At 41.1% G+C, this 12,506-nt stretch overlaps 1 protein-coding gene across 2 annotated transcripts in view; it reads left to right on the top strand.

Moving 5' to 3' along the window:
* rasgef1ba (RasGEF domain family, member 1Ba) overlaps positions 1 to 11,431 on the top strand; it is a 39,479-nt gene extending 28,048 nt beyond the window's left edge. For both annotated transcript variants that reach the window (XM_086030536.1, XM_086030537.1), the window contains exons 5-14: positions 2,620 to 2,835; positions 3,116 to 3,190; positions 3,876 to 3,971; positions 4,771 to 4,873; positions 6,528 to 6,607; positions 6,742 to 6,837; positions 8,604 to 8,699; positions 9,984 to 10,107; positions 10,343 to 10,415; positions 10,757 to 11,431. In XM_086030536.1, coding sequence (XP_085886662.1) covers positions 2,620 to 2,835; positions 3,116 to 3,190; positions 3,876 to 3,971; positions 4,771 to 4,873; positions 6,528 to 6,607; positions 6,742 to 6,837; positions 8,604 to 8,699; positions 9,984 to 10,107; positions 10,343 to 10,415; positions 10,757 to 10,781 — 984 coding nt within the window. In that variant the 3' untranslated portion in view covers positions 10,782 to 11,431. The remainder of the gene's footprint in view (positions 1 to 2,619; positions 2,836 to 3,115; positions 3,191 to 3,875; positions 3,972 to 4,770; positions 4,874 to 6,527; positions 6,608 to 6,741; positions 6,838 to 8,603; positions 8,700 to 9,983; positions 10,108 to 10,342; positions 10,416 to 10,756) is intronic.
* Positions 11,432 to 12,506: the final 1,075 nt, after the last annotated feature.

Raw genomic sequence — 12,506 nt, 5'->3', positions numbered from 1 at the left:
AAGGCGCCTTTTAGAGGATGCTGTCCGTGTACGCGTGAAATCCTCCCAAACGTTCAAAGTTAGCCTGGAGCAAATCCTGCTCATTCCATTTGTGCTTGTTGTGTTGTTGACCTTTTTGGAGCACATTTTCTGCGTCTTGCGAGGATGCGCGGTCGAACATCTGCTGCGATGTGCGTCCAAAGCGCGCCGCTGGCATTGCGGCCGAGGAAGACTTGTCATTACGGCCGTTGGAGCTCGTGAATAGAACGAATGGAACCGATGCTTCCTACTGCTTTCTTCAAAGACACTCGTAAATTTTGAGATTTGGACGAATATCTTGGTTTCCGGGACCGACGAGCGCGATCATGGTAGTCATCGATAGGACTGAATTACGAAATAGAACTCGAATCGTGTCACATTCTGACTGCTACGTCTTTGCTCTTGTCTTGACGTCCACACCTCATTCGAAATACAACATTCGTATTGTAATATTTTGGGAAAAATACCTTTTAATATTACACGTTTTGTTCTTAGGATTAAAATCATATTTTTCCGTTATATTGTGACTTTTTGAGGAAAATAAATTCATTATAATACAACTTATATATTTCAAAATAAATAACATTTTTATCTTGTAATAGTACTAAAATGTTTTGTCTTATAAAATGTATTCTTGAAACATAATCTTAATAAAAGAAACCATTTTTTTTTTCCTTATAAAATATGATTTTATTATATTACAATTGGAAAAAAAAAAGACAAACCATTTTTGCATTTTTTTTCCCCTCAAAATGCAACTTTAATCATGTAATTCAGTGCCTTTTTTTTCTTGGGAAAAAATCAACTTTAATATAATATGATTTAAAAGGCCTTTTTCATTTTGTAATTTTATAGATTAAAAAATGACAGTGTCCTCCTGTGATGTGTTTTTTTTTTCTAGGAAAAAATATGACAATCCTTTTAAGTTTTTATTGAAAAGAGAAACCTACAACTAACTCTAATTAGAATTCAGCCTTTTTTTTCTAAAAAAAACAAAACAAAAAAAAGCCATTTTCATTTAGTCAGGTTACGCCTTATCTTTTTTAAAAAGTAGCATGTTATTCTTCCAACGTTGTCTTTTTCCTCAATTATGATCAGCAGAAAAATATGTGACTTTTCTCGTACCATTCCAACTGTCTCGCCAATATCGTTGGCCTCAAAGCAAAGTTGCCCGTGTCATATTTGAGAAAGAACACAAGCAAGGTGAGTTCAGCTTCCCCTGGGTGTCGGACAGTCGACGCAGACAAAGAAATAACACCATTCCTAACGAGCACATTGATATTTTTGATCAACGTTGTGACCGGAAGCAAAAATGGACTCGGGCAATTCTGCCGTTAGCCTCCCGCTAGCCAGGACAAGCCGTAGTTAACGTATTGAGAAACGTGAACGTCGTGTCACTCATTTGTCCACTTCGGATCTTGGCGCGTTTGATGGGAAGATCGCAACGTCTTGCTCTTTCCAGCGCAGGTCAGGCCCAGGTCATGGATTGTTTTGTCTCACGGCACTGGAATCCAGTCTCACCGCGCCTGATTGGCTCAAAATGTCATCACACGGTCACGCCCTGGAAAAAAAAGAAAATAAAAGTTGCGGCCGCTCCTCCCCGATGGAGCTTGTTGTTGCCGTTGTTGCGAAGGTTTGTTTTTGCAGACTTTGGAAGCCTGACTTGGCCTCTCCGTTGTGCAGGATGTGGTGGTGAGAAATCCACAAAGGCAAACATATGTGCGCCCCCACCCTTTTTTTTTTTTTTTTTTAGCCCCCCTCTTATGTAAGCAAGTTAAGTGTGTCAGTGCGGGAATGATTATCTAATCTTGGCCTCTTCAGACTGCAGGCCACCGAGGCCAGGAAGCCCAAGGTCCGTCCGTCCGTCCGTCCGTCCGTCCGCTGGCGAGGCCGTAGCGATCCCGGCGGGAAGGCGCTTTTGGAACTGACCTCCAGGACGCCGTTGGGTTGCGCAATTCCGGGCGGCGGCGGCGCCTTGTGCGAGTGGTTTTTGCGGTTTTGGCCCAGCCCGGTTCACATGTCAACACTGGCAGAGTAATGCTTGTTCGAAAACAACCGCCCTGGAGGTTCTGGAGTGAGCTGCGGCTTTGTCATTAGTCCGAAACACCTTGGACCGTGCCAAAAGGGGAAGGGCTGGAGTCTGGCTCGAAAAGGTTTCGGATCAAGGCAGATCAGCGCAGACAGAAAACCATACTTCCATAGAAAAGTTCGGCATACAGCGAACCTCTATTTGTGGTTAAGCGTTTGCCTTTTTTTTTTTTTTTTTTTTTTCGACCTGCAACCAAATTTCAACCCTTATATCCTGCGATCTGTTTTCCTGAAGTTTCCCGGGTAGTGACGGCGAGCCGGTCGAGGGCGCTAGGCTGCTTAGATGAGCGGGATAAACGGTATCTTACACAATGATGTGCAAAGTTGTTTCGTTCATCTCATCTATTGTCTGATTTGACGATGCACTTCCCGTCTGCGGCACAGAAATGTTTACCCGTTGACCGTTATTATGTGCACTAGCTCCTCTTGAATGCGATAGATAGGACCGAGGTGGGGCGCAACCGCTCGACTGAATGGACGCGTGTCCCCCCCCCCCCCCCCCACCTTTGGCAGGTTTACAGGAAGGCGGTGAGCCAGCTGAGCCAAGGTTTGATCCGGAGACTGACGGTCCTCGGCCAGTACGAGGAGGCTCTGGTCAAGATCAACGCCGCGGTGGCTGAGCGCCTCACCGTCCTCAAGGCCAAACCGCAGGCCTCCATCCAGAGGGACATCATGTCCATCTGCAACGACCCCTTCACCGTGGCACAGCAGCTGACCCACATAGAATTGGTGAGAACCAAAAGCGGACCGATCGCCGGGAAGGATTTTTTTTTTTTTTTTGCCTCCTCGAGTCAGGAGAAAATGGGCTGCAGTGGCCTTACCGGTGATTATTTACAGTCAATGAATGTGGTCTGCACATCTTTGAAGTTGTCCGGAAGTTGACCCTGTAGTTAAAAAAAAAACACAAAAAAAACACCAAGAAGACCTCCTTCCAAGATTCCGTTTTGCTGCTTTGTTTATGTTTATTTGTTTATTTCAGGATTTAGAATGTTGTTCTTCCTTTTTTCAGGAGAGACTCAGCTACATCGGGCCTGAGGAGTTTGTCCAGGCATTCGTCCAGAAAGATCCGGTGGACAATGACAAGGTAAGAAAAATTTTTAAAAAATGCCTTTCCCTTAATAAATCATCAGATAAGACATCCATTATGCAATGTTGTGGCTGTGGTTTGACCCACTTTTCGGGGGTCCAGACTGTTGTGGTGTTTACACAACGCAGGGCGACCGCCTCGGGTTGGCGCCGGGGTTCGGGTGACACCAACGGACAAAACAAATTTTCCACTGCTGAGCTCGTCAAAATAGAGAAAACACAAAAGCGCTCTCGCCCAGTGATTTCCCTCAAATCCCGGCGGGATCTTGGATTAGACGGGCATCGCTTAGCAACGGCAGTTTCCGCCGGCGGTAGACGGCTGGGTGGGGGTGCGCTGGTCTGGTCAGGCTGCTAGGCAACAGGCTGATTTGGGATGCGAGCTAATGAGGCGGGAGGCAAGGTTGCCATTGTGCCTCGGGCCAGCCTGACTCGTACTCTCAATGAGTTCAAAAAGGGGAGTGCCGCCCCCCCCCACCCCCCCCTCACTCCCACTGAAAAAAAAACAAAAAAAAACACGCAAGAGGTGAGTGGCGTAAGGCCAAGGGAATGTGTGGAATTAAATGAAGAAGAATCCTCACACAAAGGAATTACTGGTCTCTATTGTTCTTGTGATTGCTCTCAGCAATGCTAAGCTAAGAAGCTTAGCAGCAATTCAAAGTGTTTGTTGTCGTTTTTTGATGCAGAATCCCTTCAGTGACCACAAGAGGGCCGCCAACTTGGAGGCCTACGTGGACTGGTTCAACAGGCTCAGCTACTTGGTGGCGACGGAGATCTGCATGGTGAGGGCCTCCAGCCATTAACGTGAAATGCTAACGGTCAATGCTAAGTCATGGAAAAAATACCCCCCCCCCACCTCCCAAATCCAAATGGCCTTTTTCGATGCTCAATTGCGTTGTATTGACTTGTAAGTCGTGACTAGTGTTAGCAAATGTTTAGCATTACAGACTTTAGCTTTGGAGCTAATGGTCGTTTGTATCGCTAAGTAGTTCAAAAAATGGATTCTTCCAAACCTGAACGTGTTTTAAATTGGACTTTTTAACCGTTTAAATGTTTTGTATTAACATCCATTACGGTTATCGCAAACAATCAATGTAAATGTTACGACTCATCACGATCTTTATTGCTCAGTCGTTGAAAGAAGGCTTTATTTTCAATCCCTGAAGTGTTTTAAAATTCTACTGAAAATTGTATGTTAGCGTTAGCAAACATTTGAAATGAGTGTTTTTTTTTCCCTTTCCAAAATCCCTAGAGTGTTTTAAATGTGATTTGACTTGTACTTAAAAGAGTGGCCAACATGACCAAACATTTAGCATTAGCTTTGAAATGTTAGCGCCGGATCTTACAGTCATTTTCTTTGCTAAGTAGTTCAAACAGTTTTTTTTTTCTTTTTTGTTTATTTTCAAACCCTGAAATGTTTTAATTCCATTTACTTTATTTCTGCAGATAGGCTTCATGTTGACGCGTGTGAGGTCCAGCATTAGCAACACGTGTAGCTTTGAGACGGCGACTCCGGTGCGAATGTTTGTCACGAGCAGCTCGTCTTCTCTAAGCGTTTTTTGTGTTTTTTTTGCCTGGCAGCACATGAAGAAGAAGCAGCGTGCGCGGGTGGTGGAGTTCTTCATCGACGTGGCGCGCGAATGCTTCAACATCGGCAACTTCAACAGCCTTATGGCCATCATTTGTAAGTTGCTCATCGGCTGCGCGTCCCATTTGGCATGAAAATGATGTTGAAAAACGCATGAAGATGAGATTTCCACTCTTGGTGCTGACCTCAGTTTTTGGTGAAAGGGTGGTCCTGGTTTCAGGAGGAGCGTGTATGATGTGTGTGTGTTGGGCATCTGGTCATCTGGCTGGGCGGCGTTGGGGCGGGGGTGTGCAAACAATCAAAGCAGATGGTCAACACTGCGCGGAGAAAGTCCGATCACACGGAAGAAGGGGTCGAGATGTTTTTCTTTTTGGGGTGGGGGCATCGAATGGAGGCGGGAGCATTTGGGCCCCAGCTGTCGTTGGCCCGTCAGTGACTTGAGTGAGCGAGACGCAAGCAAAATGTCTCCTGGGAAGCAGGAAGTGTTGAACAAAACGTGCGGTGATCCGTTTTGCTCACGCTTCAGCATCTCGCTTTGGCTTTTGACGTTTTTTTTTTTTTTTTTTTAATCACTCAAGAAAAAAAGTGTGGCATGGGGGTCCCCCTATTTTAAGACCGCTTTTACAATCATCTGTCCATTCCAAAGCCATTAATCCATTCCAGCCTCTCCCAAAAAAGAAGAATATTTATAATATATTTATAGGATGTATTTAATTAGAAAAATAGCACTTTATCATTTAATTTCTGATTATTTATTTTACATAAATTGCACTGCTTCTTCTGGTGTATGTGCCTTGGCCACCCGAGGACAGCGCAATACAGACAGACTGTGTATGGAGACGGTCGCAATTGAAACGCAGTAAGCTGAAGTAATATGAGCCGTTTTTTGCAGAGGATAAAGAAAATATTCCTATGAGGATTGTTATATTATCCGTCATTATTATTATTATTTTGTTACTTGGTGTTAATCAGCTGATTAATCGGTTATCGCATTTGAATTCTGCCAAATATCTGAATTGGCATCAGCCTGAAAAAATTCCATATCGGTCGGGCCCTGGTTGCTACACTGTGACACAGATGCTATTAGTTAGCCCCTCAATGGCGTTTTGCATTATGTGATAGCATTAAGCTAGTAGACTTTCACCTGGTTTGGTCTTTTTTTTTGGATCCTTGTTTGACACTAAATGTCAACTGGGAGTGCACCACCATAAAGTGCTTGTATTTCAAATGTTTGCTCACACGTCAAAGCAAAAAGCAACTCCAAAACCGCAGTCAAATAAAAAAAAAAAAATATGCGTAGTGTTTTTATTTCTTTTTCTGCTTCAAGATAATCGTGAGAACAGCCATCAGTGCTTTCTCTTTTTTTCCTTTTATATCAGAAAGTGGCTCCAAGAGGACATTTTAGTTTTGTTGACACTGAATAACACACAAGGAAAATGCGGCGCTTGAACTTGGACATGCTGTAGCCCCCACAGACGGAGGTCAGGAAGTATGCTATTAAGTCTGGTGACCCCAATAAAAGCCAGTACATGTCTAATGATGCCCACCCCCTGGCAATCCCCAACTTGGACAGTCAATATTTTTTGTATGTGGCACATGTTAATGGAAGTTTTTTGAATGCCAGGAAGGGGGAAATGAGGCATATCTTAATGTCATTGTCTTTGGGGCCAGAAAAGGTGGTGCGTTGTTGCGCACCGAATGGGATTCCTCCATGCGTTTGACACTCTCATGTCATTTTCTTTCACTCCAGCCGGGATGAATATGAGCCCCGTGTCCCGCCTGAAGAAGACGTGGAGCAAAGTCAAGACGGCCAAGTTTGACATCCTGGAGGTACGCCGTTTTCGTCCTTGTCACATCAACGCGGCGGGGGCGTCCCACTGCTTTGGTTTTCACATCAAATCAAATCAAATTGTATCTATATAGCACTTTTCACACACTGCATTTGTAACGCGTCGTCTGCGCAGCACCAGATGGATCCTTCCGGAAACTTTTACAACTACAGGACGGCGCTGCGTGGCGCCACCCAGAGGTCCATCACTGCCAACAGCAGCAGGGAGAAGGTGAGGACCACCTTTGGCAGTTTAGCCCAAAAAGTGGTGCGCCAGAAACGTGACACGAGACATCGGATTTAGGTTTTAAAATGGCAGTATTCAACTGACGATCACGTCAATTAATCGAGTAATCTGATAAAACAAAAAGTCCAGCCATTCAATTCCAGGAATTTATTGATAATTTTTTTCAAACGTTAGGGTAAAAGAGGGTCTCGAAATGTCGAATAAGCGTTTTGATTTGCCATTTTTTAGGATGTGTGTGAAAGAGAACGGGTGCGCCGTCGTGTTCTTTTGCCGTGAAATTGGTTATTTTATTCCTTTTCTTGAGGCCGTGCAAATGTTGGGGGGGCGCGCCATTGCTGTTTCATTAACGTCACAGCGGCGACAGGATTTTGCGATAAGCCGCGTCGTGATCCGGCGCTTGAGGAACATTTGGATGTAATGTGCATGCGTTCCCGCGCGAGGAATGCCAGCTTTGTTTGTCGAGATCGGGTTACGCAACGGGCCGGAGGTCGGGGGTCGCCAAGTGGAAAGTTCCAGCATGTCTGGTATGTTCTTGTTGCTGTCACCTCTCACCCGAGAGGGGGGGGGGATGAATATGGTCCCCGGCGGACCTCCGCTGGGTTGTTGTTGCTTTCTTCTTCTCAGTTGTTAGTATCAGTTAGAAAATGTTTTTCAAAAATATTAATAAGAATTTTGTCAACATAACTAATAGCAACAAAATATATTTCTTGAGAATAATACCGTTTTTTAAAAATAATTAAATCCTTTTAAAAAAAATCCACATTTGTAATTGTAATGTTCTTTACATTTTTTAAGATTTTTAATTTATTACAATTTTGAATTTTTCTAAAAATTTGTTTTTAAGAAAATATATTTCATATTTCTTTGTTCAAAAACAGTTGCTCTTTCGAAAAATGTTGAATCTTTTATATTTGTTCAAAAATGTTATTTCTTATCTGTAACATATTTAAAGATTTTGCATATTTTTCTTCATTTTCAAAATTATAATCATTTTTCTCTATTCTTTCATATTATGTTGGTAAATTTGAACGTTTTTAACATAATTTTTAACATGACACTATCGTTTTTAATCTTTTTAATTACATTTTTTTTTTAATGTTACATTTTCAGTTTGTCATTTTAGTTATCTATAAAATATCTTCAATGTTCTTTTAAATACTTTTAACTAATTTGAAAGAAAACAGAAAACAAAGTCTTATTACATTGGTATTTTGATTTGTTGTAACCATTTATTTCATCTTGACTTTTGTTTTTTAGTTTATATTTCTTAAAAACGTTGTAATAATTATTCAGTTAAAATATACTTGAAAAAATGACAAGTCTGATAATTTTATCCATTTCAATTTTTGATATAAGTCTTTTATAAGGGATTGTTAAATCTTTCATATTGTTGTGAATATTATTTATCATAGAATATTATTTCAAATTTGTCTGCTGGCTCCCACTTTGTCATTTTCACATGACGAGACTCGGCCGCGTTTGTTGTGTCTTTGTTTGTTTGTTTGGTCGCGCGGCAACAGCAGGCTGGCCCGGCGTCCGCTCCGCTTACGCAACGCGCTGTCCTTGTCATGTTGCCTTTTCTTCAAAATCATAACAACGTGGCTCTCAAGCACGCACGCACGCACGCACGCACGCACGCACGCATGACCTCGCTGTGACGCAACCACCACCACGACCGCCAAGACTTCCAGCTGGACACTTTATTGGACCTTTTTCCGCAGCTGATTTTTGTTGTCCTGTTGTCCGTCCAGATTGTCATCCCGTTCTTCAGCCTGCTCATCAAGGACATCTACTTCCTCAACGAAGGCTGCGCCAACCGGCTGCACAACGGACACGTCAACTTCCAGGTGACCACCCCAGAAAAATCAAAAATGCAATTTTGAGGAATGAAAAACAATTGAAATGGGGCTTTTATTTAGGCGGTGGGTGAAGGGGTTGATTTACTCCAGTTTCTTGAAACGTCAACTTCCCCAAAGAGCGTCCCGTAATGGAAAAGAGAAGTAGTTAGTCACACTTTGGCTATTTTCAACTCATTTGGACAATTTTGAAATGTTGTCAGTCGTCGTCATGTTGTTGCTTAGCAGCTTTCAGTTCGGATTTATTTGACCTTTATTTTGTTCACGGAATGACAGACACCAAAATCACACAAAAATGCTTATTCGTTTGAGGAAGGAGTCATAATTTGTACGAGGGGAAAAAAAGTTGTCATTTACAAGAACATTGTTCAAAATTCTGAAACTGAAGTCTTAATTTAATGAAGAAAAAGTCTGAAATAAAGCCAGACGGTCCCAACGTCCTAAATTTATGCAAAAAAGAAAAAAACAACAAGATATCACAGAGAACTGATTTTATGAGGATAAAAACTTTTACAATGCATACCATCTTTAAATATTCAAAATAGTCAACAATTTTGAGACGGTGATTATACAAGATGTCAAATCTTAAATGAAGTCCTCATTTTATGAGGGGAAGAAAAGATTTGTAACGTTGCAAGGCCGTTGTAAAATCCTGAGAATAAAGTCTGACTTTTTAAAAAGGTGTTATTTAACAAGACATCAAATCTGAAAATGATGCGAATGCTGTTCTAAATGATAAGGACAGGGAGTCATAAAGCAAAAATGTCTAATTTAGTGAGAAAAAAATTCTCAACACTCGTAAAATTGAGCAAAAAAGTCCCAAAATTATGCGACTAAAGTTCCACTTTTCTGAAAAAATTCAATTTTTACGACAGCATTGTAAAAATTCAGCAAAAAAGTCCCCAAATGATGCGACTGAAGTTCCACTTTTCTGAAAAAAATTGCATTTTTACAATACAGAATGGCAAAGAAAAAAGTTGTTGGTTTATTGCAGTACTATTTTAATTCAGTCTTCAAATTATGAAAAAGTCCTTCTTGTAATCAAAATTGTTTTTTTTTTTCAATACATATACTCTAAGTCCAAATCTTATGAGATACACAGTAATAATTTTACGTGAAGAAAAAACAAATGTCGCAGCATAAAGTCTGACGATGAACAGAAAACGTCTCCGTGTTATGTTCATTTTGGGCGATTATTCCCACTGGCGGCTCTTTGTGTGATTTTGTTTTTGTTTTTATGTGGCTTATAAAGTTTCTACTTTTGTGCCTTTGTAGAAATTGTGGGAGTTGGCCAAGCAAGTGAGCGAGTTCATGAGCTGGAAGGCTGTCCAGTGTCCCTTTGACAAGGACCGCAAGATTCTGCACTATTTGCTCACCGCGCCCGTCTACACCGAAGACGGTACGCGCGCGCCTGCGCACACACGTAGAAAGTCTACACACCCCTCTTCAAATGCCAGCTTTCTGTGATGTCATTCAAAGAAAAAAAAAATCTGCATTATTGTGAACTCGATTGAGGAGCAAAAAAAAAAAAATGTCTGGGAAAGCCCACTAGAACATCGGAGCTTGCTGTGGTGGCAAGTGTGTGCTGACATGCATGTCGTCGTCTCACGATGTTTTCTTCTTGTTGTTTGCAGCGTTGTGCCTGGCGTCGTACGAGAGCGAAGGTCCCGACAACAACATGGACAAGGACAGATGGAAGTCACTCCGGTAATTGCCATTAGCGCTACTATTCACTATATGGTTTTTTTTTATTAATACACGTGCAACATTGTTTTTAATGACTGTTAGATTACCAATGTCATATGTATACATGTATGTAAATATAACATTTCATATTTTATTATGGATCTATTATTTACTATGCAATTGTTGTTTTTTAATTGCCTGATAAATAAAGTTGAGTTGAAAATCTACAGTAAATATGCATTTATAGGTCATTTAATTTTTAAAATACAATGAATGCAATAGTAAAGACTACTAAAAATGTGTATTCATTCATTGATTTGTTGAATTTACCTGGATTTTTTTCCCCAATATGGTCTTTGCAGATCCACGCTGCTAAATCGAGCATAAACATGAAGACCCAAGATGACAAAAAAAAAAAGTAACCTCCATGTCTGCGAGGAAAGCACAAAGCTACGTTAGCGTGCATTGCTACGTCGCTAACGGCTTTTTCCACCTCTTTGTAAGAGTTTTCTGGTGTCCTTTTCTACAATGTTCTTGCTTTGAGTGGGCGGCGCGTCACGCTAGCTGCTGGTTAGCTAGCACGCGCCACGCCGCGAAGCCAAAACTGAGACTAGCTGTAATTTTTGTCATTGTCGTTTTCATTTTTCGATGAACAAAATGTGCAGGCTGCATTTCAAAGACGCCTCGGGTGCTAACTTAGCCTGTCGGCGTTGCATCACAGTGGATAAGCTACATGCTTAGCATCTTTATGCCAATTGTTGTGGCCGTGTTTTCCCCTGCTCGTTGAGTTGTCGAGAAAACTTTTTGTCCAGTAATTAAAGTTTTATTTATGCGTCTTTATGTGGATTCACCATGTTGCTATTGACCTTATTTATACCCTCAATTATGAGATTATCATTTCATGTTAAAATTCCTGTGACGCTTTTATGTTTGTGATGTTTTTGTGAACATGATGCATACTTTCCCCTTTTATTATCTTCACAAATGCAAAAATGTTTTTGTCACCAAGAGAAAGTTAATTAAAAAAGATCAAATGACTTACTGGTGTTATTATTAACCGTTATTGCCGAGGACAGGTAAAGGTAATTGTACAGACAGTTTTGTCAACAAACTGTTTAAGAATTGAAATGATTTTTTTACATCCATGTTTTATAATCTAAAAAATATTGTATTTCTAATACAAATATTAAAATAATATCGTCCAAATTCTGACATTAGTGACTTCACTCGTTTATATTTTGGCGTTTTTCTTAAATGTAATTGGGATATGCAAATGAATCAAATATCACTTAAATGAGCAATTGACTTGTTAATTTTGTATTCAGTGTGGTACATCTTTATTCCGTTTTCAAAAAATAATAATTAAAACGTATAATAAAAACATTCTTAAATAAGGCATTGTTTAGTCATCTTGTATTATAATGCTCAGTATACCTAAATTTCATTTGAAATATTAAAAACATTAAAAACATTTAAATGTTTATGTTATGATGTAGATAGGACGAATGTAATTCTGTCAATTAAAATAACGGCAATTGAAATTGTAGCGAGGGAAACGTTTGAATAGTAGACGGCTATCTAGCGCCCCCTGTAAGGCCAAATGACGTCACTGCATCACATCGCTAATGTTGGGAGTCTGCACCCTCAACGTTACTATGGGGATGATGACGTCATGAAACATCAGCACCCATTTCGTTTGAAGCGGTCCTGACCCGTTTGAAACACAAGATGAGGGGTCAAAGGTCGACAAGCGGCTAAAGCGCTTCCCAAAGTGACCTTTGAAAAAAATACAAGAAATATTTCTGAAATAACATCAAAATGACATTTAGCCTGACGACCTGCGCTGAATGTCACTTGTTCAATGTTTCAGAGCTAACACGCTACATGCTCGATGCAACCTATTTCTTGTTCCCGATTCGTGACTTTACTTTCGTCATCGTTCTTGCTCTTGACAGGTTGCGTTCACAATGTTCTTGATCCAGATTGATGACTTTTCCCCGACATTCACAAACTTCTCACAGTCCTGTCAGCTGACTTGAGCAAAGTTCCTCAGCATGCGCGTGTGTTCTTGGCCTGTGACCGTGCTCAGGCGCGGACTGATTGGGCGTCGCA

Source organism: Filicampus tigris, chromosome 5, assembly GCF_054856515.1.
Source record: "Filicampus tigris isolate MCC_2025a chromosome 5, RoL_Ftig_1.0, whole genome shotgun sequence".
In the NCBI taxonomy this organism is placed as follows: Eukaryota; Metazoa; Chordata; class Actinopteri; order Syngnathiformes; family Syngnathidae; genus Filicampus; species Filicampus tigris.
Note: the sequence above shows the minus strand (reverse complement) of the source record. Positions and strands in the feature narration are given on the sequence as shown.